The sequence below is a fragment of the Octopus bimaculoides genome, chromosome 14, assembly GCF_046866305.1.
Source record: "Octopus bimaculoides isolate indiv1 chromosome 14, ASM4686630v1, whole genome shotgun sequence".
Classification (NCBI taxonomy): Eukaryota; Metazoa; Mollusca; class Cephalopoda; order Octopoda; family Octopodidae; genus Octopus; species Octopus bimaculoides.
The window spans coordinates 3136327-3162868 of NC_142941.1; the positions used below are offsets into that span (position 1 = coordinate 3136327).

The 26542-nt window shown below is 30.5% G+C and overlaps 2 protein-coding genes across 5 annotated transcripts in view; both read left to right on the forward strand.

The window, feature by feature from the left end:
- Positions 1 to 11304, forward strand: part of LOC149132584 (protocadherin beta-15-like) — a 23445-nt gene extending 12141 nt beyond the window's left edge. The window contains exons 1-4 of one of the 4 annotated variants that reach the window (XM_089362173.1): positions 1619 to 3200; positions 6716 to 9156; positions 10645 to 10792; positions 11140 to 11304. In XM_089362173.1, coding sequence (XP_089218299.1) covers positions 6742 to 9156; positions 10645 to 10792; positions 11140 to 11228 — 2652 coding nt within the window. In that variant the 5' untranslated portion in view covers positions 1619 to 3200; positions 6716 to 6741 and the 3' untranslated portion in view covers positions 11229 to 11304. Of the gene's footprint in view, positions 1 to 1145; positions 1294 to 1618; positions 3201 to 6715; positions 9157 to 10644; positions 10793 to 11139 lie in introns of those variants that run through there. The other 3 variants (XM_089362174.1, XR_016244191.1, XR_016244190.1) reach the window with 3 other exon arrangements.
- A 163-nt stretch (positions 11305 to 11467) lies between these two features.
- LOC128249404 (protocadherin Fat 4-like) overlaps positions 11468 to 26542 on the forward strand; it is a 35022-nt gene continuing 19947 nt past the window's right edge. Inside the window, exons 1-4 of the mRNA XM_089363305.1 lie at positions 11468 to 12170; positions 14902 to 17347; positions 18288 to 18435; positions 22856 to 25203. Of these exons, the coding sequence (XP_089219431.1) occupies positions 14942 to 17347; positions 18288 to 18435; positions 22856 to 25203 (4902 nt within the window). The 5' untranslated portion in view covers positions 11468 to 12170; positions 14902 to 14941. The remainder of the gene's footprint in view (positions 12171 to 14901; positions 17348 to 18287; positions 18436 to 22855; positions 25204 to 26542) is intronic.

Sequence of the window (26542 nt, forward strand, 5' to 3'; positions counted from 1 at the left end):
ACTGCTTTGAAGGGTTTTAGTCAAACAAATCACTCCAGTACTTATTTTTTAAAAGTCTGGCACTTATTCTATTGGTTTCTTTTGCCAAACTTCAAAGTTATGGTGATGTTAACAAACCAATACCAGTCATCAAGTGGTGGGAGTACAGACACAAACACCAAGACACACGTACAGTGGATTTCTTTCAGTGTCCACTTACCAAATTCACTAACAAGGATCTGGTTAGCCTGGTGCTGTAGTAGAAGACAGTTGCCCAAGATGCTCTGCAGTGGAACTGAACCAGTGGGACTGGTTGGGAGGCAAACTTCTCACCACATAGCTATATTTGTTGTAAATAATTATTAATCACAGCTAATGTTGGATTTACTTACAATTCAAGATGTTGCTAAGGATGCTATCAAATGGAAATGAAGGCAATTGTGTGAAAAGGAACTGTATTTCTCATGTTGTTACAGTTGAGCAGATAATTACATATATACAAGTAGATAATAATTTAATTACTCTATAGAAGAAGTTTTAGAAAGAAACCTCATTAAATCAGAATTTTCAGTTAAAATACTTTATGTCCATATCAAATTTCTAGACTTCAGCTCATATTATATGCCAGGATACATCGTATTGCATGGTGCTGTCTTCAATTAAACATTAACATGTTACATCTGAATCACTGGGTATATAAATTATAACAAGTCATTTATCTTATCAAGTTTAATCAACCTTGAAATGCAGCACAAAATCACTGAAAGATAACTTTCATCAGAGCAGTTTATAAATTCAACACAATGCAGGTTATTACCATATTCTGAGGAATGCCAACCTTCATGAATATGTGTTTATTTCAGAACTACTTTTTAGAATTCATGACAATGTTTCCCACACAAGACTTATCTAGTTGGTCAGCTCTTCAATAAAAAAAATTACAGAGCTCAGTTACCTTAATTATCTAAATTTATTCATAATCAAAATTTAAATAGACAAATTATGTATTTCTATGTATTATAGATCTATTAAAATTTCCAACTAGTTTGAGCAATATTTCTTCAATTGGTTCTTTAATACAATTTAAAATGTACTTAATAAAAACGTAATACTGTGTAATCTAATATCTTAAATATATGACTGAGTCCTTGTTATTTCATTGACAGCTCTATAATAAGCAAGTTTCAGATGGGTCTTATGAGCAAGGTGACAACAGTAGCATTGTGACATCAAACAACCTAAGTGATACATTGCCATCTCAAAGAGATCACAACTGTGGTTGGAATGAAGGAGATATTAAGCATCAACCAGCAGGTAACGTGTTAAATATCAACAAACATTGGATACTGACTATGTTGATGTGCATGTGTGCAGTTGTACTATATTCATAACATTGAATAATTTTTATTGCAATATACAAAGTATATATAAAGTACTTGAAAAGTAAACTAAATAAAAGAAAGTGCTGTAACATAAGCAGATCCAAAGTTACAAAATTTTGAAAATAGATAAACTAATTTAATATCAATACAGGACTATTTTAGAACCAAGTATTTTCTTTCTTCCTTTTTTTTCTCATTGACACAAAATTCTATTCTCAGATATTATTTATATTATTTTGTATTTTTCTCCCTTTCAGAATATAGTAATTATACACCAAACATACCTCCAATGCCAAAGAGTGGACATGAACAAGACACTTATCTTGAACCAATATATAAGAAATAATAAACACGGGACTAACATGACTCCAATTCTTAGTACTGGGGATAAATTAAATTCCTCTTGCATTTTGACTCCAGAAATGGAATATAATTAAGACACTCTTCTAAAATAAAATTAATCTAATCAGCAAATACATAGCAAGAACTAATTAATCCAAGTTTATATATAAAAAATATGTAAATATGTAAATTAGAAATGTTGACACATAAGTGATCAATTTTGATCATGTACTTGGTCAAAATTTTCAAAGATAACTTTATAACATATTAAATCCTCATTAGTTGTTTATTAATAGCAGATATTTTAGCAATATACTCTGCAATTAAAAAATATAGGAACAAAACTACTTGAAAACATACACTTCGACAATTTATCATTTCTGGCACTAACTCTACTATTTTGAACATTCAGATCAATATTTTAAAATTATTAAAATGATAGTTTTCAGTAATGTTATTTTTCATGTAATCTAGACAGGTATTTCATAGACGACTAATCCACTGTAATATGTATAATGAAATTGCTACTGAACTTAGAAATTGATATTTTACATACTGCAGTACACAGTGCATAAATATGTACATCAGTGTTTTAAGCATCTGCATACAGGAGATAATCCACTAGTTGTGTGTGTGTGTGTGTGTGTGTGTGTGTGTGTGTGTGTGTGTGTGTGTGTGCATACAAACACACGCACACACACTCACAAAAAATAAGAGATGAACAAACAGTTCTTTATAGCATTAAAAAATTTATAAATAGTTTACAGAAATATGCATATAAAATATAATTAAGTGAAACACAAGAAGTTAGTTAATAGTACTCCTCTATAAATAAGTAGCTTTCCAGTGATTTCATAAGCAAAAGTACAACTGAGAAGAAAGAAAACTCAATGTTGTCCTTTACACCCATATCAAGGATTCAGTAACAAACAGATGTAATAGCAGTCATTATGCATACATAGATATGTACTAAACAGATGTTAACAAATAACTATGAAATATATCAATTTAATTGATATAATTGATTGTAATTGTGTTGCTATCCATTCCTTCTATCAGTGGAATATGTAGCAACACAATTAGGATGTTGGATTTTAGGAATTCAATCTACTGAACTCTAAGCTGATCCATATCTATTGTATGCCTTTTGCCATACATATACTTACCCGTTATACGTAAGTGTGTGTGTGTGTGTGTGTGTGTGTGTGTGTGCGTGTGCGTGCGTATACATGCACACACATTAATGTAGTTTGAAATAAACTGAAAATACTTTAGCAAAAGTCATTATTAAATATTTTAATCATTGTGTAAAATAATTTAAGTGAATTCAGTATGCTCAGATGAAAAAATGTCTTTAGAATATAGTTGGCTCTCAGTATGACTCACAAATCTACACCATCAACATACTGCCCTTGTCAAACTACTACAGCAGCAGTTACACTGAAGCACCATGCAATAATGTCTTCTGTAAGAAGCACAAAGGATTAAACAATGTAGGTAAGTCATATTACTTTGCAATTTCTCATTTGATATTTTGTTCATATTTTAGGATATTGAAGCATGAGAAATAGATACTAATATATTTAATAATAATATATTCAAGCAAGGAAATAGGAAGTCATGGAATTATGTAGCCATTACCAAAAGCTATTGCTATTGAAGTAGGATAGTTACTTTGTGAAAGTAAATATATTTAACAGTTATCATTATGCAAATACTAGACTGTCAGTTAACTGTATTTTACTTTATATTTTTCATACATATTACTATAATTCTTTAAAATTATTATTTCAAGTATTTCTATAAATCAGTTCAAATAGGCAATATTTATTAACCTTTGAGAATGTCTTATTTCCTTCTATTTAAATAGAATATTGAATCAAATGCATATGAAAATATGCATGGACTGCTAATTTCAAAGTATATAATTTCATTTTAGCATTAAGTTTCTCTGTGAACAAATTCAGTCTTTGTTTTGATTCCTTATTGCAAGTTTTTATTATTAATTTTACAAATAACCTCAAGAATGACATTCATGTTTAAAACTAAAAATATTATTCAGTTATTTCTTTTATTCTTAATTACAAATTATATATTTTCTAAACTTATTTTGATATCTTTTAATATTTATTCTTATCAAGAAAACAGAATCAATTATATAAACATCTGTATCACTGTAAATATATATAATTAAAATAACTATATATAAATGAAAATATATGTTCATACACTCGGCAAATCATTGCACTTCATTCTACAAAGACAAGCATCACCAGATATTTTAATTTATAATATTTTCAATCACTTATTTTGGCCACTTATATAAGCAAATTCAAAATTCTATATTTTCAAGTGTAGTGAAGTAAAAATCGTCATTTGCAGTAAATGCATGTTATTTTTACTCCCATTTTTAATAAATAATGATGATAAGCAAATATAACTAAGAATTCTTTATATATATATATATATATATATATATATATATATATATATAAAGGATTTCAAAATTATCCCTAATTACAAATTATTTCTATATTATTATTACTACTTTATCAAGATTGGAAGAGTTTGATCAGGAAACATGAAGATACCTATTGTAAAATATCTGAACACCATTTTTCTTGTTTGTGTAAATAATTCTACTAATATCAGAGTTTTCTGAATAATGTTTTCAACTTACAAAGAAAAACAATCACAATCATAACTAAAACACCATAAACACACATACCACAAATATTCAGTCAAATATAAGTAAAAGAAATAAGATTATTTTTCCAGCAATTTATGACAGCCATTTCTTGTGGCAAACTCAATCAATTCCACAAAATTAGAAATTTACTTGTTATGTAGATTTTACTTTTGTACATGCTTCATAATGCTACCAACTGTACAAAAATTCAAACATACTCCGAAATCTATTTTTATTTCAGACAGTCTGTATAATATAGCATGATATCACAACAGACGGCAGTTTAGCATGTCTGGGCATTTAAACATGCAGTCTTCCTTTAGTTGATTGACTACATTTTTGTTAAATGTCTTCTCAAGCAAAACTGATCAGAACTAGTCAAAAATAACAATCATAAAACTAAGGATATAGGTTTATATTTTATATGATCTCATTAATAGAAATTAAAGGAAAAGTTAATTTATCATTTAACACCAGAATTTTAATAAGGATTAAAATAGTTATTCCTCATCATTTTCGTAATTTTATATCTATCTTTCCATGTAGGCATGGGTTGAAGAAGTCTCATTACTCATCTCACTCTCGTAATCTATCACACACAGTAACAAAGAAAATTTCCCAGTTTTATGCATGTCTTGCAGTGTGAACTGGATGTATTGGTTGTCACCAGAACTAGAATGGTTGTTCAATGCTAAAGGGCTAAAATTCTCTATTTTGTATCAGATTTTATTTGGCGCTACTGCGCTCCTGGAAGGAAAATCTATTAACAGAAATCAGTCAGTTGCCACTATAATATAACTTAATCAATCAGATTACAAGTCTATAATACAGAGCCACATTAGTTAGAAGTCAAGTGAAATATTTCAATAAAATGTACAATTGGTGATATGTATTTCTTCCAAGAACACTATGCATCGACGGACTTGTACGATAAAATATAAGATTGAGAGGGGGAACAACTCTGTTATCTTAAAAGCTTTAATAAAAATATATTAACTGCCATTATTTTAAAAAGATTGATAACCAACTCAGTAGGGTATCTTCCCACGGGTTGAGAGCTTCAAAGTTGTTTTTCTTCATGATTTCTGTCATATGAACAATATAATAAAAGGGAAATGAAATAAGTTGATGATTAATATAAGATAATGAAAAATACATTTTGCATAGTTTTAATCTGAATACAGGTACAGGTAACATTCTTAGAGAAAAAAACGAAAACTGAGCGTTATGTTGGAATCAATTCAAGTTGTTTCAGGTTTCTTCTTCATACAATTTCCTCTGCCTTGAAATTTAGCATTTCGAATGTTAGATTAAGTATATTACTAAGAGGTTGGCACATTTGAGAGACCAAATGACTGCATAGATTATTTCACTTTGAATATGAAAACAAAACAATATTTACCTTGCACCATAGCTTTTAATCTTGTATGATGGTATTTCTCCACCTACACCAGTTGCCCCATTGGGCTGCTGCTGCCAACTTTGATGCTGGGGCAATGAAGGTTACCTTTTTCTTCCATGCTTCATTTGAATGAAATATGAACATTTCACTAACATACACATATATAACTTGCATATGTATGTCTTATTGGATGGCTAATGACTTATCTAAGTTCACCAGCTCTTTGATAAGTTTTGTTTTGCTTCCTGCAACTTATCCAAAATCACCCTTCACACCATGCAAGTTTGGCAGAATTACCAGCCTTGTAGCCAACAACCTAATTATGCAACAGGTTGGACTGAGTTAGATATTACAAGATGCACTCACAAGTGACCTAACATCAAATTCCATTTAACAGCTAAGTATAAAAAACAGATGTAATGATATTGTTTGAAAAAATAATGTGTTATTTTTACATTATTTACAATATGTAATTCATTAATTGCAATCTTAGGAATAAGTTCATACTGAGAAAACTTTATGTCATAAAAGCAAATAGCACAGTTTATGTGTTAAGATCTCTTGTCACGTCTAATTTTGGATATAGAGGCAATGCATTCTTGGTCTAATCACTTCATATGAGTGAAGATCTAATTTTATCTATTATGGATTTTAATTTTTTTAATAATTATGGAATACACTTCTATGTTTTACCAAGTATGAATTTGACTTCACTCGAACAGCTGGTCACAGGCATATATGAAACTTGTACTATCAAGATATTACTTCATTATTTCATAATGTTACTAATATTTCAGAATATTATTGATTATATTACATGATAAATTTCACACACTTGATTTTGACATATATATTTTCTCTATATTAAAATTTCTGTATATGACTGTTTGATTCAATCAGCTTGTTTTATTTTCTTTTTAGATTTAGAGATATATTCATGAATAATAATGAACTACAATAATGAGATGACAAGCAACACTTTGCAGTTTTACCTTATCTATGGACTAATGTATTCTGTCATGTCCATAGACTACATTTACCATGTCAATGAAGAAGACAGTCCACGCACATACATTGGAGATATTGCAGCTGACTCTAACCTATCAAATCCTCTTACACATCAACAGCTCACTCTCATTACATTTACACAACTACAAAGGACAGTTGAGAGTGGTTCTCATTTATTTAATGTCACCAACTTAGGAAAACTATACACTACTCAAACACTGGATGCTGAAAAACTTTGTATTTACAAGAAAGAATGCTCTAGAACTGTTAAAGTAGCAGTAAGGAAAGAAGAAACATTTCTAAAGATATTAAACATTAAAATAATTATAGAAGATATTAATGATCATCAACCAGAGTTCCCATCAAACAAGCTAAAAATCAAATTTGATGAAACAGATGGGAAAGGATCAACAAAATCAATACCAAATGCTGTGGATAAAGATATTAGTCTTCCAAATTCTGATATTACATATAAACTCAAAGATAACACCAAAAAATTCTCACTTTCCATATTTAAAGAATCTGATGGAATAAATGTACTAGAAATAACACTTGAAGAAAAATTAGATAGAGAATTACAAGACACATATATGTTACAGTTAATTGCTAGAGATGCAGGTTCTCCACCAAAAGAAGGTATTCTGGACATTGAAATATCAGTTATTGATGTCAATGATAACAGACCTACATTTACACAAAAATTATATAATACCACCATCAGTGATACACATCATATGTCTTCTCCTGTCTTTGTTTTATCAGCAACAGATTTAGATTCTGGTCAAAATGGAAATATTAATTACTTTTTACATAGAAATACAAAAGAATATGTTAAAAAACATTTTAAATTAAATCATAAAACAGGAGAAATTTTCGCCAATGATAATTTCTTCAGAAATAAAGGAAGTAAATATCAATTATATGTTGAAGCTAGGGATGGTGGAAATCCTTCATTAAGCTCCATGACAATGTTGATTATTAATGTTATTAGCAATCAAAATAATGTTCCATCAATAAATATAGATTTTGTATCACCTTTAACAGAGACTTCTACTGCTATTTCAGAAGCAAGTAAAATTGGAAGTTTTATAGCTTATGTTATGGTAATTGATACTGATAGTGGACCCAATGGACAAATTAAATGTAATATTCATCATAAAATGTTCCAGCTTTCTAATATGGGTTCTAAAGAATATAAAATATTGGTGAAAGAACCTCTTGACAGAGAAACTATAGATCATTATGTTGTTTCTATTGTATGTCATGACATGGGATCACCTCCATTAAAAACTAAGAAACAGTTTGCTGTCAAAGTAACTGATGTCAATGATGTAGAACCACATTTTACCAAAGAGACATTCCAATTCCTCACCTATGAAAACCAGAAAGTTGACTTCCCTATTGGCTTCATCAATGCTACAGACCCTGATCTTGGAGATGGAGGCCAACTTACATATTCTATCATCAATGATAACAACAATGATAACATTCCTTTCCAACTGACAAAATATGGATTTATTTCTACATCACAACCAATAGATCGAGAAGTAAAAGACATCTATAATTTACATGTTTTAGTCAAAGATAATGGGATGCCTTCTTTGAATAACACTGCCAACATTCTTATAGAAATTTTAGATAAAAATGATAATGCTCCATATTTTATATTTCCTAATAATGACCCTTACAATCTAGATGTCCACTACCATCCACACAGTAAGAAGGACATCACAATTCTGAAAGCATCTGACAAAGATTCTGGAAATAATGCTTTCCTCACATATGGAATACTGAGATCCAATGATAAAAACCTGTTTACAGTGAACTCACACACTGGTGTCTTATCTTTCTCTCGCACAGTTTACCAAAATGATGCAGGAACATATGAACTGGAGTTTATAGTGAAAGATGGTGGTACTCCAGTTCAATCAGCAACAACTGCTATCATACTAACACTGTTTGTTAGTAATGATACATCTCCAATGTTGACTGCTGTCCACTCAAAGTCTGGTAACAACCTGAATATGACTTGGATAATTATCATTGTAGCAGCAGCTGTAATATTATCTGTGGCTATTGTAGTGTCAATAACACTATGTGTTTTCAGATGTATTAATCATTTTAATAATTCACAAACAACAAAAAATAATCCAAAATTTCTGTCAAGAACTGAAATGAGACAAATATTGTATCAGACTAATAATCCTGTTGCAATAACAAGAAATGCAGACGACATATTTAACAGAAATCTTCAGTCAATAAATCAGAAAAGTCCTTACTACCCTGAAATGGAAGAAACAGTTGGCGAATGGAAATTCTCAACAACACCCAGGAGATTACCACCTACACCACAGGTACCTAAACAATAACTTTTGTAAATATGTTTTTTTTTTTTTTTGGCTTATTCGTTGTTATTTATTTAGTTGTTTCAGATCTTTGCTTTAATATCATTACCTTATGATTTAATAGTTCTTTCTCATTTTGGCACAAGGTTAGTAATTTTCAACAGAAGATGAATTCAGCTACATCAACCTCAGTACTCAACTGGTACTTATTTCATGAACCTCAAAATGATGAAAAGGAGAATTGACCTCAGTGACATTTGAGCAAGAACTTCATAGTTTTCAGAATTTTATTTCTTACTAGATGTACCCATCACGCGTTGGGTCACTACCACTCTAAGTTGAAAATGTCGATGTGCGGCAGAAAAGGAAAAAAATACTATTTTTTTTTTAAGTAGTAATCTTTATCATCTTAATCAAAGGGCAGAAAAACAAACAGAGTGTATTTTCCTTCTCTGAATTTATTTAAAACTCCATGTTATAACTATAGAAGCCGTCCAACATTACAGGGAGGAAATATAGTCCAAAATTTTCTCAGTACAACTACAAATTAAGGGAAGAAATAGAAAGCATAGTTATTTTCCCTTTGAGAAAAAAAATCAAGTCGAAAATGTGGCTTTGAAGTGATTCCTTTGCAATATAATTGGTGAGCCAACTTTCAATTTCAGTCTCTGATGTGGGATACCAGAAAATTCCAGGGAATTTAAAAATTCCAATGGAATTCCAATGTGTGACATAGGTTCTCCGTATAGACTGCCAAAAGATTTGTACTCTTTCAGCTCTCCTGGAAATAATTTAATACATTCTTCCTTTATGTCTCTTAAGATGTCATTCTTCATGACTAATATGCAGTTCTTTGAGAAGAGGTTCGTCAGATGTTCAAATGATGTGTATATTTCTGTGGTGTATTCTTGCAATTTTTTTTAATTGCTTACCAAATTTTAAGGAATCTGAATTTCTTCTTTTTCGTTTTTGGGAATGAGATCTTTTCAAACATTGAGAATGAATTGTGGATATTCTTCTTGACCCTCTTTCAATTGCATGTTGTGATGTAATTCAAATTTTTCAAATTTTCTCCACAAAGAGGATCTTTTGATGTTTGAATTGACTATATTAATGTTTGTTCCTCTCTTAACAACTGTTCGAAGGTTATAATGGACACAGGTTCATGTGTCACATAGCTAGCTAGAGGCGATGGCCTCTTGGAGCTAATCAATGGCAGCATTCATCCTGTTTTCCTGGACTGCCATGTTAACTTGGCAATAACTATTAATATCTAGTACCGCTGCCATAGTCTCCTTTAGAGAAATGTAGAAATGTTAATATTTCTATTATTAAGTATCACATATTAAAGAATTTTAAAGTTTGTAAATGTAAGTTTATTTCAGAACTATGTTTCCCATGGTAAATAGTATTTTAACATGCCTACATTTCATAAAAATATAATAGTGTGCACCCTAACCTCTAAAATAAGTATATAAAACTTTATTTCAATGACAGATCTATAATAAGCAGGTTTCAGATGGATCTGGTGAGCAAAATGACACCAGCAGCATTGTGACATCAAACAACCTAAGTGATACATTACCATCTCAAAGAGATCACAGCCGTGGATGGAGTGAAGGGGATATTACACATCAGATATCAGGTAACTTGTGAAATATTGTTAAAAATATATGTCAATTTCTTATAAACTCACAAGCACAATTCTGTTATAATTATAACAGTAAATCATTTTTATTGTAATAGAAAGGGCTTACATAAAATATACAAGGAATAAATTAAAAGAGTGTCATACTATATACAAAATGTTCAAATAAAAAGTAATTCTAGTAAGATGAATTTAGAATCAAGCAATTTTTTTTTTTTTTCATAGACATAAAAAATAGTCTTTTTCAAATTATATATCATCTACTTAAATACTGTATGTTAGATAACGTATATTTAATACTGTATGATAATGTATATTGCATAAAGTATTTTTGTTTCTTCCAGAATATGGTAACTACACACCAAACATACCACCAATACCAAAGAGTGAACATGAACAAGACACATATCTTGAACCAGTATACAAGAAATAGTAAACTCAAAATAACAGTTTTTTTGCCCACTTTTTATTTACTTTTTCTTTTTAACATCTATAAAACAAAAATAAAATTTTAGAACAGAATTAATCAAAGACACAGGATAAAACCAATTAAACCAAATTTAAAATTAAAAGATATTTTTTTCAATTACTTTCATTAAATTTGTACTTTAAAGAGTAAACAAATGTGAAAATCTAAAACTCAAAGTATTCACAAATATTGTACATACCCTTTGCCAAGTAAAAGGACATAATATAGTGAATTCTCATTCATATATTAGTGGCACTCACTTTAAACGATGTTAGAAGAGAGAGAAATTCTTTTGCCTCACACAATGGTAGATCAGAAAATGAACAAACACTTAAACTAGAAAACTTCTATGCCACCATCTATCCTATACCCCTATTAATTCATTATTTTAATAAAAAATGATTTGCTAGTTAAAATTATGAATAAATAATGATTATAACATGAATAAGATTTTTGAGAATCTAAAATATACGCATAATTTAAATAATTATTTTCTAGTTCAATATACTGCAATATATCTTATGAAATTGACACTGGGATTCGAATTAATGCTTTATGTAGTCTTAAAGTGTCTGTGTTTGCATATTATGTTAGCATATAAGTGTTAATGTATAGGAGGCAATTTGGTAGCTGCGTATATTCTCAATAGATTGAATAATATTGAAATCACGTATAAAGTTCATTACTAAATATTCAATCATTCTGCAAAATAAATTAATTTTAATAAACACAATATATACGGATAAATACAATATTTTAAAATGTAGTTAACTCCTACTATGACTCACAGTCTTCACCATTAAGATACTTCCATTGTCACCCTACTATAGCAGCAGTTATACAGGAACACTACGGAAGAATAGATGTCTTCTGAAAGAGGCACAAACAAAGGATTGAATAATGTTGGTAAGTCACTCTATATTGTAATTTTATTCTAAATACTTTGGTAATCTATGCTTGAATTCTAAGATTTGACAATTATATAACAGATAATGTTTCTCATGATATATACAGAGATTCAAAACTAGAGATATATACAAAGATTTACCCATTTCCTAGAGCTATTTCTGCAGCAATTTCTATATACTTTAAAGCACATATTTATTAATAGCTACAATCATACAAATATTCATTTGTCAAATATTTACTTATATATTTTGATATACATTGTTATAATTTATATATAATCTAACATAATTTTTCTATAAATTGCTTTCAGCAAGGAATATTGATTGTCTATTGGTAATGTCTAATTTCACTCCATTTAAGTAGTGTATTAAATATCTAAATATATATGTATGTATGCATATATATACAAATATACATATATATATATATATATATATATATATATATATATATATATATATATATATATATATATAATATCATATAATATAATATAATATGATATAATATGAATTCATTCAGTACTAAATTTTTCAGTGGACTGATTCAAAATTTCAGATATATTTTGTTGCTGCAATTTTTTCATTTGTTTTTCCAAGACCATCATATAATAACTTCCAATGTTACCTTTTATTATTCATTTTTCTCTGTAGTTAATTAATTGATTATATCAAGATACAAACACACACACACATACACACAGGTACACCAACAATTAGCAGGAGTACGGCAACAAATTTAATGTGGAGGTTGGAGTTCACTAGAGCTCAGCTTTCAGTCCCTTCCTATTTATCATAGTCCTCTAGGTCACACCAGAGGAGTTTAAAACCAGTTGCCCTCTGTTCTGATCACCTTGTTCTTATAGCTGAATTTGTAGTAGAATTAAAAAAGAAATTCATAGTGTTTGTATGAAGAAAAGCATGGAATGGAAGGGTCTTACAGCTAATAAAGCTAATTTAACAAAGATCAAAGTTCAAGTAGGCAGGGAAACAGATAGAATACTGGTCCCTTTTGTAAAATGGCCCTGTCTGATACATAGAAAAAGTTTTAGATGTACCCAGTGAAGACTATGGAAACTTAAGAGGTAACAGAATCATGGAGTCACATGAAGATTAAGCCAGACAATTGACTTTGTGGAAGATGTGCAGAAGCAATAAGAACACAAGGGAAATAGATTTTCTTTAGTACCCAGGAGGGTCTCTAGAGGAAGTAGACAACTGCTGTTGCCTTGGTGACTTTATTAGGAGTGGGGGTGCTCTGAATGAATGGTTGCTAGAATAAGAACCAGCAGGAGAATGTTAAGAAAGGTGTTGGCAACAAAAGGCTTCTTCCTCTGAGTGAAAGCAGATTGTATGATACTCGTGTATGAACAGTAATGCTACATAGTTGGCCATAAAAGCAGAGGAAATGTGAAAACTAAGAAGAAATGAAACTAGCACACTTCTCTGGATATGTGTACATATGACAAAATGCAAAGTTTGTAAGAGATATCAGATGTAGTGAACAAGACTGCACTGGCATAGTCATGTGATGCATATGGATAAGGATGGCTGCATAAAGAAGTGTCAATCACTAAATGTAGATGGAATCTGCAGAAGTGAGAGACCTAGGAAGACTTGGAATGAAGTAGTAACGATTGACCTGAGGTTGTTCAGCCTCATAAATGAAGTGACAAAGGTCTAAGATGATTGGTGATTCACTGTGCTTGAGAAGACATACCCATCTCAGCAAAAATGAGGTTCTAAAAGCAAAATGTTCATGTCTGTGCTCCTGTACCCAATCTGTGCCTCACCTCTCAAGCTTTCTCCACAAATCTTCCTAAGAACCATCTCTCCAAAAACTAAAGCACTATTTACTCAGCTGCAGGGCTGTGCTGAGGCTTCAGTGTCAGCTTTGGAAAGGTTTCTATGGCTGGAAGCTTTTCTTAATGCCAACCTCTTTACAGTGTGGACTGGGTGCATTTTTCAGAAGGTTGGAGGATCATAGACCAGAAGGTTGGAGGATGATGTGCAAGATGTAAGAGTAACAGAGGGAGAGATTTGAGAGAACATTAGGATGACTATAGTGAGTGAGGGATAATAGCATATATATGAGGGTGCTGAGAATGCTAGCATATATATGAGGTGTTTCAATGGAGTGTGGCAGAGAAGTGCAATTATAATGCAAATCATGGTTACTTAATAAAAATGTGAGTGGAAAACATTACAGGCTAGTCACTTCAATGAAAGTACTTTGATAATGCCATTGCACAAATACTGATAAAAAAAATACTGATGCAAACAATGGGGAAGGAGTGACATGTACGAATTTTTCTCTCATGTAATTACAACCATCAAATAGTGCCATAGACAGAGAAATGATGGAGGGCTGGGTAGTGGGGGAATTAGGTGTTCAGAAATGCATGATGAGGCAAAATGGGTTAGAAGTATACCTCATTGTGCATTTCTCCTTATACATACATCATACATACATACATATGTGTATGTATGTATGTACATTTCATATACATGCATCATACATCCCATCATTCACTCCAAGAGAGAGATTCACTGTTGCCAGCAGAGGTAGTATCTTACTGATCTTATTCCACTTTGTTCAGTTTTTGCTTACAATGACAATATCAGAAGTTTTTTTAAGCAATTTCCCAAACTGCAAATTTCATTTATCAAATTTAAATGTTTACATATGTTAATATAATCAACAAGGATTTCTTTTTTTTTTTTTTTAGGTTTAAATACACATATGTACATGAATAATAATGAATTACAATGATGATAATAATCAACATTCTACAGTTTTACATCATCTGTGGATTGATGTACTCTGTTGTAACAGTAGATATTACATACCATGTCAATGAAGAAGACAGTCCTCACACCTATATAGGAGATATTGCAATTGATTCCAACTTAACAACACACTCATTCACACATCAGCAACACACTCTCATTACTTTTACACAATTACAACGATCAGTTGCAAGTGGATCTAACTTATTTAATATCACCAACTTGGGAAAACTTTACACTACGCAGACATTAGATGCTGAATCACTTTGTACATATAAGAAAGAATGTTTCAAAGTAGTTAAAGTAGCAGTAAGGAAAGCAGAAACATTTATAAAGATATTGAAGATAAAAATAATTATAGAAGATATTAATGATCATCAACCAGAGTTTCCATCAAACCAATTAAAAGTCAAATTTTATGAAACAGATGGGAAAGGATCAACAAAGTCAATACCAAATGCCGTTGATAAAGACATTGGTCTTCTTAATTCTAACATCACATATAAACTGATAGATAAAAGTAAAAAATTTTCGCTACTTATATTTAAAGGATTTGACGGGGTAACTATACTAGAAATAACACTTGGGGAAAAATTAGACAGAGAATTTAAAAACATTTATACATTACAGTTGGTGGCTAAGGATGGAGGTTTTCCACCAGAAGAAGGAATTCTGAACATAGAAATACATGTTATTGATGTCAATGATAATCAACCACTTTTTAAACAAAAATCATATAATACTACCATCAGTGATACACATCACATATCTTCCCCTGTGTTTCATATATCAGCTACAGATTTAGACTCTGGTCAAAATGGAAATATTACTTACTATTTACATAGAAATACAAATAAACATACCAAAAATAAGTTCAAATTAAATTCTAAAAGTGGAGAAATCTTCATCAATGATAATTTCTTTAGAAATACAGAAAGTAAATATCAGTTATACATTGAAGCTAGGGATGGTGGAAATCCTTCATTAAGCTCCATGACAATGTTGATTATTAATGTTATTAGCAATCAAAATAATGCTCCAGCAATAAATATAGATTTTGTATCACCTTTAACAGAGTCTTCTACTGCTATTTCAGAAGCAAGTAAAATTGGGAGTTTTATAGCTTATGTTATGGTAATTGATACTGATAGTGGACCCAATGGACAAATTAAATGTAATATTCACCATAAAATGTTCCAGCTTTCTAATATGGGTTCTAAAGAATATAAAATATTGGTTAAAGAACCTCTTGACAGAGAAACTATAGATCATTATGTTGTTTCTATTGTATGTCATGACATGGGATCACCTCCATTGAAAACTAAGAAACAGTTTTCTATCAAAGTAACTGATGTCAATGATGTAGAGCCACATTTTACCAAAGAGACATTCCAATTCCTCACCTATGAAAACCAGAAAGTTGACTTCCCTATTGGCTTCATCAATGCTACAGACCCAGATCTTGGAGATGGAGGCCAACTTACATATTCTATCATCAATGATAACAAAAATGATAACATTCCTTTCCAACTGACAAAATATGGATTTATTTCTACATCACAACCAATAGATCGAGAAGTAAAAGACATCTATAATTTACAGGTTTTAGTGAAAGATAATGGAATGCCTTCTCTGAATAACACTGCTAACATTCTTCTAGAGATTCTAGATAAAAATGATAATGCTCCATATTTTATATTTCCTAATAATGACCCTTACAATCTAGATGTCCACTACCATCCACACAGTAAGAAGGACATCACAATTCTGAAAGCATCTGACAAAGACACTGGAAACAATGCTTTCCTCACATATGGAATACTGAGATCCAATGATAAAAACCTGTTTACAGTGAACTCACACACTGGTGTCTTATCTTTCTCACGTACAGTTTACCAAAATGATGCAGGAACATATGAACTGGAATTTATTGTGAAAGACAGTGGTACACCAGTTCAATCAGTAACAACTGCTATCATACTAACACTGTTTGTTAGTAATGATACATCTCCAATGTTGACTGCTATCCACTCACAGTCTGATAACAACCTGAATATGACTTGGATAATTATCATTGTAGCAGCAGCTGTAATACTATCTGTGGCTATTGTAGTGTCCATAACACTGTGTGTTTTCAGATGTATTAATCATTTCAATAATTCATCTGCGGAAAAAAATAATCCAAAATTTCTATCGAGGACTGAAATGAGACAAATATTGTATCAGACTAACAATCCTGTTGCAATAACTCGGAATGCAGAAGAGATATTTAGCAGAAATCTTCAGTCAATAAACCCCAAAAGTCCATATTATCCAGAGATGGAACAATCAGCCAATGAATGGAAATTCTCAACAACACCCAGGAGACTTCCACCAGTTCCACAGGTATGCCAGCCATAAATCTACTTTTTACACATTATTTTTCTTCATTTGTGTTTATTAACTTAAATATTTCTGTTTGATTTGTATATTAATTCTCAGAAAAGAATGAGTAAGTAGTGGTAATGTTGATTACATCCTCCCAGTTCTTTACTGGCATTGATTTTATGAAGCACAGTACATTAAAAGTTGACACTGTCATGATTTAACTAAATAGTGATCTGTCAATTCCCCTGTCTACTGTCCTACTCGTCTAATAATACCATTTTTTTTTTTTTTGCTTTTTGTTTTTTTGCTGCAAAGCTCTCTTTTTCTGCTTTTGTTGATGTTAAACTTAGGTCCAGTCATGAATGAACAAACCTACGACCTGATTTCCAGTTATAACAGTTCATCTCTTTTATTTTAAAAGGAAATTTTGTATCTAATACAACATTATCCTCAACCAAATATGTACTTGTACTTCTAACATGGCAGGCAATGGTTTGAGGAAGATTTGCTTACTATTTCTGATAGATCAAACAATTTCATAGAAGTTTCCAAGTGGTTTTAAATTTTCTAATGAACAATTATGATGTGCTAAAAACCATGAATACAAATACACCAAATTTTAAATTCTCATATAAAATCAATTTAAGTCTTGTCCATATAAACTTACTGGAACAAACACCAGTTGTTTCTGTTCAAAACCCACTAAAGATGAAAGTAGTACCTTAAAAAATCTCAGTTTATTTCAGAAGTATTTCATAAATGCAGAACCATATTATACAGAGCTACTGCTTAAGCAACTATATTTTAATTAGTTCAAATATATAAAAAAAATTGATTAGATTTAACAGAATTCAGATTAGTTTTTCTGGTAAGATATAAAACATAAGTTATTGAACTAAAACAGTGTGAACCATAACCTACCAAATACTCATGTAAATCTTTGGCATTTCATTGACAGATGTACAATAAGCAAGTTTTGGATGATTCATGTGAACAAAGTGACAGCAGGAATATTGTGACATCAAACAACCTTAGTGACACATTGCCATCTCAAAAAGATCGCAACCGTGGATGGAGTGAAGGAGATATTACATATCAGACATCAGGTAATTTACTTAAGCATTTCTCACTCCTCAATCTGTTCACATAATCTGAAAAATCATCATTTCAAAACCCTTTTAAAGAACTACAGTAACCTACAAGATAAGATTTGTATTTCATCATAGATTGCATACATACTATTCATAATTCACATACATACTATTAATAATAAAACATATCTTTAAGACAGATTTCTTAATTTTCAATTAAATCTTTTCTCTTCTAATACATAAAAGATATACTATAAAATGACAATAAATGTAAATCACTGAAAGTAAATAAGTTAACAAGTAGTTAACCTTCTCAATATTTCATAAAGATGAAAGAGAAACTAATATAATATCAACATGTAATTAGTTTAAAAACAGTTTTTGTATTATTTATCAGAAATATAATATGCCTTTAGAAGTTTCTATTTAAAATATATCCCTTTATCTTCCAGAATACAGTAACTACAAACCAAACATACCTCCCACAGCAAAAAGTGGACATGAACAAGATACATATCTAGCACCAGTGTAATTGTGAAGTCAAAAGAAACAAAGCGCCAATTCATTGCTATGAAAAATATTAATAGTATTTTTTAAAGTTTTAACATCAAAACTGCAATTGAATTAAACTGTTATTTCTAATTTGATTATATTATTATAATATATTATTTAGCACATATAAACTTATTTATTCAAACCCATATCCTGAAAACATACCGTTTTGAAATTATTTTCCTTAAACCTATGCTGTAAGTGTAAAACAAAATTAAATCATCAAATCAAATAACAGAATAGTTTACTACAACTGGCACTTGTATATTATTACTTTAATGTACTTATTTTAGTGATTTTGAAAAAATGAAAGCTGAATTTGAACTCAGAAAATAGGAGAAAAAGATTACCCTAAGGTGTTTACTTTGTTTGATATATTTTTGAAAAATCTGACTAAATAATGAAATAACATCAACAAAATAACAGAAACCTTTCAGTAACATGAAATTTAACAGGATATTTTGTAGTTCAATATATGTGGAATTGTCATTAGAAATTGACAGTTTATATACTGCAGAACTCAGTGTGTATGCGTGTATATAAATGCAATATATAATCTATACATATTTCATAGAAAAATATAAAAATGCATGTTCAAGATATAATATGATAATTAAAATATATTTAAATATATTACATACTTTACATAAAATTAGATTTACATATTGTAAAATTTATAAAAAATTTAACTACCCCAAAATACATTTGAATATATTAAATGCAGTGTATGCATCTTCTATGACTCACGAATCTGCACTAACAAGATGCTACTATAGCAGCAGTTATACTGGAACACTACGCAAGAACAGATGTCTTCTAAAAGAAGCACAAACAAAGGATTAAGTAATGAAGGTAAGTTACTTTATAGTTCATACTCACAATTAATATTTTCATAGTATATATTTGATAGTCAGGTATAATAACCTGATGAAATCTAGAATGTCTGTTATGAGAATTATATACAGAAACTTGCTATTAATTATTACATTAGCAAAAACAATTACTGCAGCCATTTATTTAATGAGGCCAGTTACTGCAGTATATTCACTTCAATGAAAGTACTTCCAGCAGTGCCATTGCCCAAATACTGATCAGAAAATTGATGTTTGTTTACTTATCCCATGTTATTTATAAAATCATTTTGTAAATTTGACAGCTGAAATTTTTTTTATTAATTTCCACAAATGTTGGTAATTAAGCACAGAAATGTCAGTCAATTTATATTCGGTGGCTAGTAAAAAATTTAGATATACAATAGTACATGTTCATTTAAGTCTCAGATTTTTCTGTGAGAAGAATCTATTATTTCTTCCTTTCTTCTTCATTAATGCAGTTATTTCATTTGTAATCAATTTCTCTAAAGATATTAATGTCTCAGTTCCCTGTTACTATTCACTATAACTTGGCAAGGAGAGATTCTTGACTGATATAGAAATTATCATTATGCATATCTATAATGATACAAACTTAAATATCTAAATATCACTATATCACTATAAATATTTTGTTAAAATACAATATGAATCAATTACTTTCACAAAAATTATTCTTCTCTAGGTAAAAAAAACAAAACCTATATAGATGATTAAACTGAGATAATTATATTATTACGGAGATGTACTTGCATAGCAAGTGACTTGATCTGAGATTGTAGCATGGAATTTTGTCAGTGAACAGGTCGCAGTTCAAAGTGATGAAAATATTTTGACAAATTAAATTTAAATGTTGAAGTGAATCGAACAGTTTTTTTGCATTTTTAAATGGCTTATAAACACCTTCTACACTGCAATTATATTATTGCTGTTAGTTTATTCTCCTTTAAAAACGTTGATTTAGTCCAGTGACACAAAATTATATGCTGTAAAGCATTTAGTCTATTTTTGTATTACACAGGCAAATGTTAGCAACCAAGGATTCTCAATAATTTGCCATTTGTACTGTGTATTGACTATATATCTTCACTCTACATGTAAAAACCAATGTCATTAGACTTCTAATCATATTTCAAGTACTCAATATCCCAGCATTTAAAGGAAATATAGTAACTACCACAGTAGTTCCTAAACAGTTCCTTAAATCAAAAAGAAAGTATGCCAGTTCAACATAAGTCCTTCCACCCACCCAATTTGTCTTCATATTCCACCCCCAAAAAAGTAAACTCTTACAAAACCTGCAATATATGCTTTGCAGTTCATCATAGGATGCACACATACCGTGCATTGAAGATTTGTTCAACAGAACAACCACATTATGTAAAGGTATTTCAATTTCAGCAATCAATGGCAATAATACTGAGTTGTATTAGTTAAATCACCTCAAATAGTTCAGTATAAAGTACAAATAGATGGAAGTGTTAGGAAATATACAGAGATAACAAGGGAAATAACTCTGGGGTTTTCAAATGTTGCACCTAATTTATAGATAGGACACCTGTTTTTCCACAGCTCATGTTTCAGTAAACATTTGAATTTCTTACAACCCACCAGACGAATACATTGGGTGACCACTATTGATGTTTGGAGTCATTTGAATTCGTATGAATATCTAAATATTGTTGATTGCGAATTTCTGTCAATTTGGGGCACTTCCTAGGGTATTTTGCTTACACCTATCCTTTGTTATTGCTTCCAAGTGTCAGTGGTGGGGAAAAGTATTGATGTGGATAAGATAGAAGTGATGAGAGAATAAGACCATGATTTTTTAGCTTGAGATGTATGATATTAGTTAATCAGCTGCATATAATGTGAGAAAGAAAGGAAGAAAAAATAATGCAATTCTTTACAGAAAGTGTTTCTCAGAAATAAATGAATATTCAGGCCAATGATATGAATCTGCATTGCTTCTAAAGTTTCTGTACCCATATCAATTGGATGCATGGTGTTTGGCAAATCTAGTTTCAACCTCAGTAGTGATGAGTGCTGCAATAACTACTATCTTGCATGTCCTAAATTTCAAGACAATAAACATATTAAACAGAGTAGGTGTATTCTTGAAAGAAATTTGCTTATGCACAGCATGTAAAATGACTACCTATAAGCACTCTCACAGGCAACCTGTGAAATATATTTGGATGAAACAAGTTAATAAAGTCAACTTGTAACATTATTTCAGTAGTTACAATCGAATTGTACAATTCTTAGACAATAATTGAACTCCCTCAATGGCAATTTGAAAATTAGCAACGTTTTATGTTTTGTTGAAAATCTGTGCAGCAGCAATTTCCTGAGTGAAAAAAGTTGATTGCACCACCATATAACATAAGCAACAAATGAAGTTTCTTTGCTGAGTTTATTCAGTTTTTTATCATTCTAGCCTCCAATGTGGCCATACTGGCATCTCATTGTCAATTAAATCTCTCTCATGTAACAACCCTATTATGTAGTGCTTGTTTTCTCTTTGATGAATGTCTAATATTTTTGCAAAATACAGCAGTCTAAAAAATACTATTTCTATTGAAAACATAAATAACATAGATTCACAAGACATGGAAATTCAATTTGGGCAGCCAGTTATTAAGTTTTGTGAGTTATGTTATGATTTAAACTATTGGCAAAATGTTAAGAATGAAATCTGAATGCTAGGAAGAAGTCTTGTGAAAAAAAATCTGTTGAGTTGTTACTCCTTTTGTTTTAAGTTTTACCTGAATTTATTCCCTATTTTACCTTGTTAAAAATTTATCAAAATTCATACATATGATGATAACTGAAATATGACAAGCTTTTAAGTAACATCAATACTTAAATGTAAATTTCAACAAAAATTCTATGATTAAGTTCAATGTTTTCTTCTTTCATTTAAGTCATATGGATTCAAGAACAATGAAATAAAACAATGATTGGAAATAATATTTTACAATTTTACATTTTGCATGTTTGGATAAAAGCAGTCATAGCTGTAGATATTTCATACTATATCAATGAAGAAGAGAGCCCTCACACCTATATAGGAGACATTGCTATTGACTCCAACTTATCACACCCTCTCACACATCAACAACGCACTCTCATTACATTTACGCAACTACAAAGGACAGTCGAGAGTGGTTCTCACTTATTTAATGTCACCAACTCAGGAAAACTATACACTACTCAAACACTGGATGCTGAAACTCTATGTACATACAACAGGGAATGTTCTAGGATTCTTAAGGTTGCAGTGAGGAAAGCAGACACGTTCATAAAAATATTAAAGATAAAAATATTAATAGAAGATATCAATGACCATTCACCAGAATTTCAAGATGATCAAGTAAAAATACAATTTGGTGAAACAGATGGGAAAGGATCAACAAAATCAATACCAAATGCTGTGGATAAAGACATTGGCCTTCTTAATTCTAAGATTACATATAAACTCAAAGATAAAAGTAAGAAATTCTCACTATCCATATTTAAAGGGTTTGATGGAATAAATTTACTTAAAATAACCCTAGAAGGAATGTTAGATAGGGAATTAAAAGACATTTATATGTTACAATTGGTGGCTAAAGACAGTGGCACTCCACAAAAAGAAGGTTCTTTGAAGATAGAAATCTCAGTTACAGATGCCAATGATAACCAACCAATGTTTACTCAGAAATCATATAATATTTCCATCAGTGATACACATCACAAATCTTCTCCTGTTTTTGTTTTATCAGCTACAGATTTAGATTCTGGTCAAAATGGGAATGTTACTTACTATTTACATAGAAATACAAATAAATATGCCAGAAAACATTTCAAATTGAAGAGCAAATCTGGAGAAATTTTCCTTAATAATAATTTCTTAAGTAATAAAGAAAGTAAATACCAACTATACATTGAAGCCCGAGATGGTGGAAAACCATCTTTAAGTTCTACAACAATATTAATTATTAATATAATTAACAATCAGAATAATGTTCCAACAATAAATATAGATTTTGTATCTCCTCTAACAAAGTCTTCTACTGCTATTTCAGAAGCAAGTAAAATTGGTAGTTTTATTGCTTATGTTATGGTCATTGACACTGACAGTGGACCTAATGGACAAACTAAATGTAATATTCATCATAAAATGTTCCAACTTTCTAATATGGGTTCTAAAGAATATAAAATATTGGTTAAAGAACCTCTTGACAGAGAAGCTATAGATCATTATGTTGTCTCTATTGTATGTCATGACATGGGATCACCTCCATTAAAAATTAAGAAACAGTTCTCTGTCAAAGTAACTGATGTCAATGATGTAGAACCACATTTTACCAAAGAGACATTCCAATTCCTCACTTATGAAAACCAGAAAGTTGACTTCCCTATTGGCTTCATCAATGCTACAGACCCTGATCTTGGAGATGGAGGCCAACTTACATATTCTATCATCAATGATAACAACAATGATAACATTCCTTTCCAACTGACAAAATATGGATTTATTTCTACATCACAACCAATAGATCGAGAAATGAAAGACATCTATAATTTACAAGTTTTAGTCGAAGATAATGGAATGCCTTCTTTGAATAACACTGCCAATATTGTTATTGAGATTCTAGATAAAAATGATAATGCTCCTTATTTTACGTTTCCTAATAATGACCCTTACAATCTAGATGTCCACTACCATCCACACAGTAAGAAGGACATCACAATTCTGAAAGCATCTGACAAAGACACTGGAAACAATGCTTTCCTCACATATGGAATACTGAGATCCAATGATAAAAACCTGTTTACAGTGAACTCACACACTGGTGTCTTATCTTTCTCTCGCACAGTTTACCAAAATGATGCAGGAACATATGAGCTGCAGTTTATAGTGAAAGACGGTGGTACTCCAGTTCAATCAGCAACAACTGCTATCATACTAACACTGTTTGTTAGTAATGATACATCTCCAATGTTGACTGCTATCCACTCAAAGTCTGGTAACAACCTGAATTTGACTTGGATAATTATCATTGTAGCAGCAGCTGTAATACTATCTGTGGCTATTGTAGTGTCAATAACACTATGTGTATTCAAATGTATTAATCACATTAATAATTCACAAACAACAAAAAGTAATCCAAAATTTCTCTCAAGGACTGAAATGAGACAAATATTGTATCAGACTAATAATCCTGTTGCAATAACTCAGAATGCAGAAGAGATATTTAACAGAAATCTTCAGTCAATAAACCCCAAAAGCCCATATTATCCAGAGATGGAACAATCAGCCAATGAATGGAAATTCTCAACAACACCCAGAAGATTACCATCAATTCCTCAGGTAAGTATCATCATCTATAAACAACTATAAATATATTTATAATTCAAAATTAACACATTATAAGCACATAATTAAACTATTAACAGAAAGCCTTTTCCTTGATATGAATACTGAAGATTGTGTTTTGCATTGTAAATTTTTTTGATTGAGATGAATAAATACTCTTAATGATTTTTAGTTAAATTTCTTGGAATGGGCAAATGAGGCTGCTTTATTTAACATGATTATGATCATTCAATTTCTTTCGATGGTTTACATAGGATAGAGCATCCACTCAGATTCTAAACTGACTTACCTAATGCAATGTTTCATTGATTTCCTGTAAAGCAAGCACCATTTTATTTTGAGAGCAGAAAAGTTATTGCAACTAGTATATGAGCACATAAGCAGACATCTCCCATAAATGTTCAATACCACAGTGTCTAGTAACAAAAAAGATATAATGACAGCCTATTAGCATACTGATTTAGGTTCCATGGATCACTTATGAAGGGTAATTAATTCATTAAATAAATAACATTCCTAGTAATGCAGTCAAGATGCCAATCTTAGAAGGCAACATGAATTCTAGACAGGAGAACGGCAATCTGAGCCAGAATAATTTATGTGAGTCTTACTGTCTAAGTAAAAATAATAAATCAGTCCTTGTCATATATTTTGCAATATATTTTAGAATGTGAAACTTAAAATGGATTATGACAGTAAGTCTTAGAACTCAAAGTAGGGGATTTACTTTCAGGGATAGATTTTAGAAGTCACTCTCACAAAATACTAACTATTTATATCACAAGAGTTTTGATCTGCTAGATATCTGGAGATATAAGTTTATATTTTCTTGTAAATGGTTTGTGCAGCAATTTATATGCTGGCTGCTCCATTCAATGACACTTTCCAGAGCTTTAAAAAAGAAAATGAAGCACATTTGTGTATTTTTCTGACCATATTTACTTGAATGCAGAACTAGTGAAGAAGTCAGAATGCATTTTAGTATAATGTTTTAGTTTAAACTGACAAGATTGATTAAAAGAAAGTAACAGGACTTGCTGAAAGACACAATGCACTGCCTGATCCAAGAATCAAAACCATATCCTAACAATAGTGAGCCCAACACTCTAACCACTAAGTTACATACCCCTGTGGTTCCTCTTTATTCTCTTAAGATAAACATAATTATCACATCATTTAAATCCAATATCTTAGCTCTTAATATCGGTAGCTCTTCTTCAATATACATTTTCCATTTATGAAATATCTTATGTGTTTCCTTCAATAGGTAGTGTGATGATATCTAATATACCCAAAATATAAAAATTAGTTATTTGAAAGAACTATATAACAC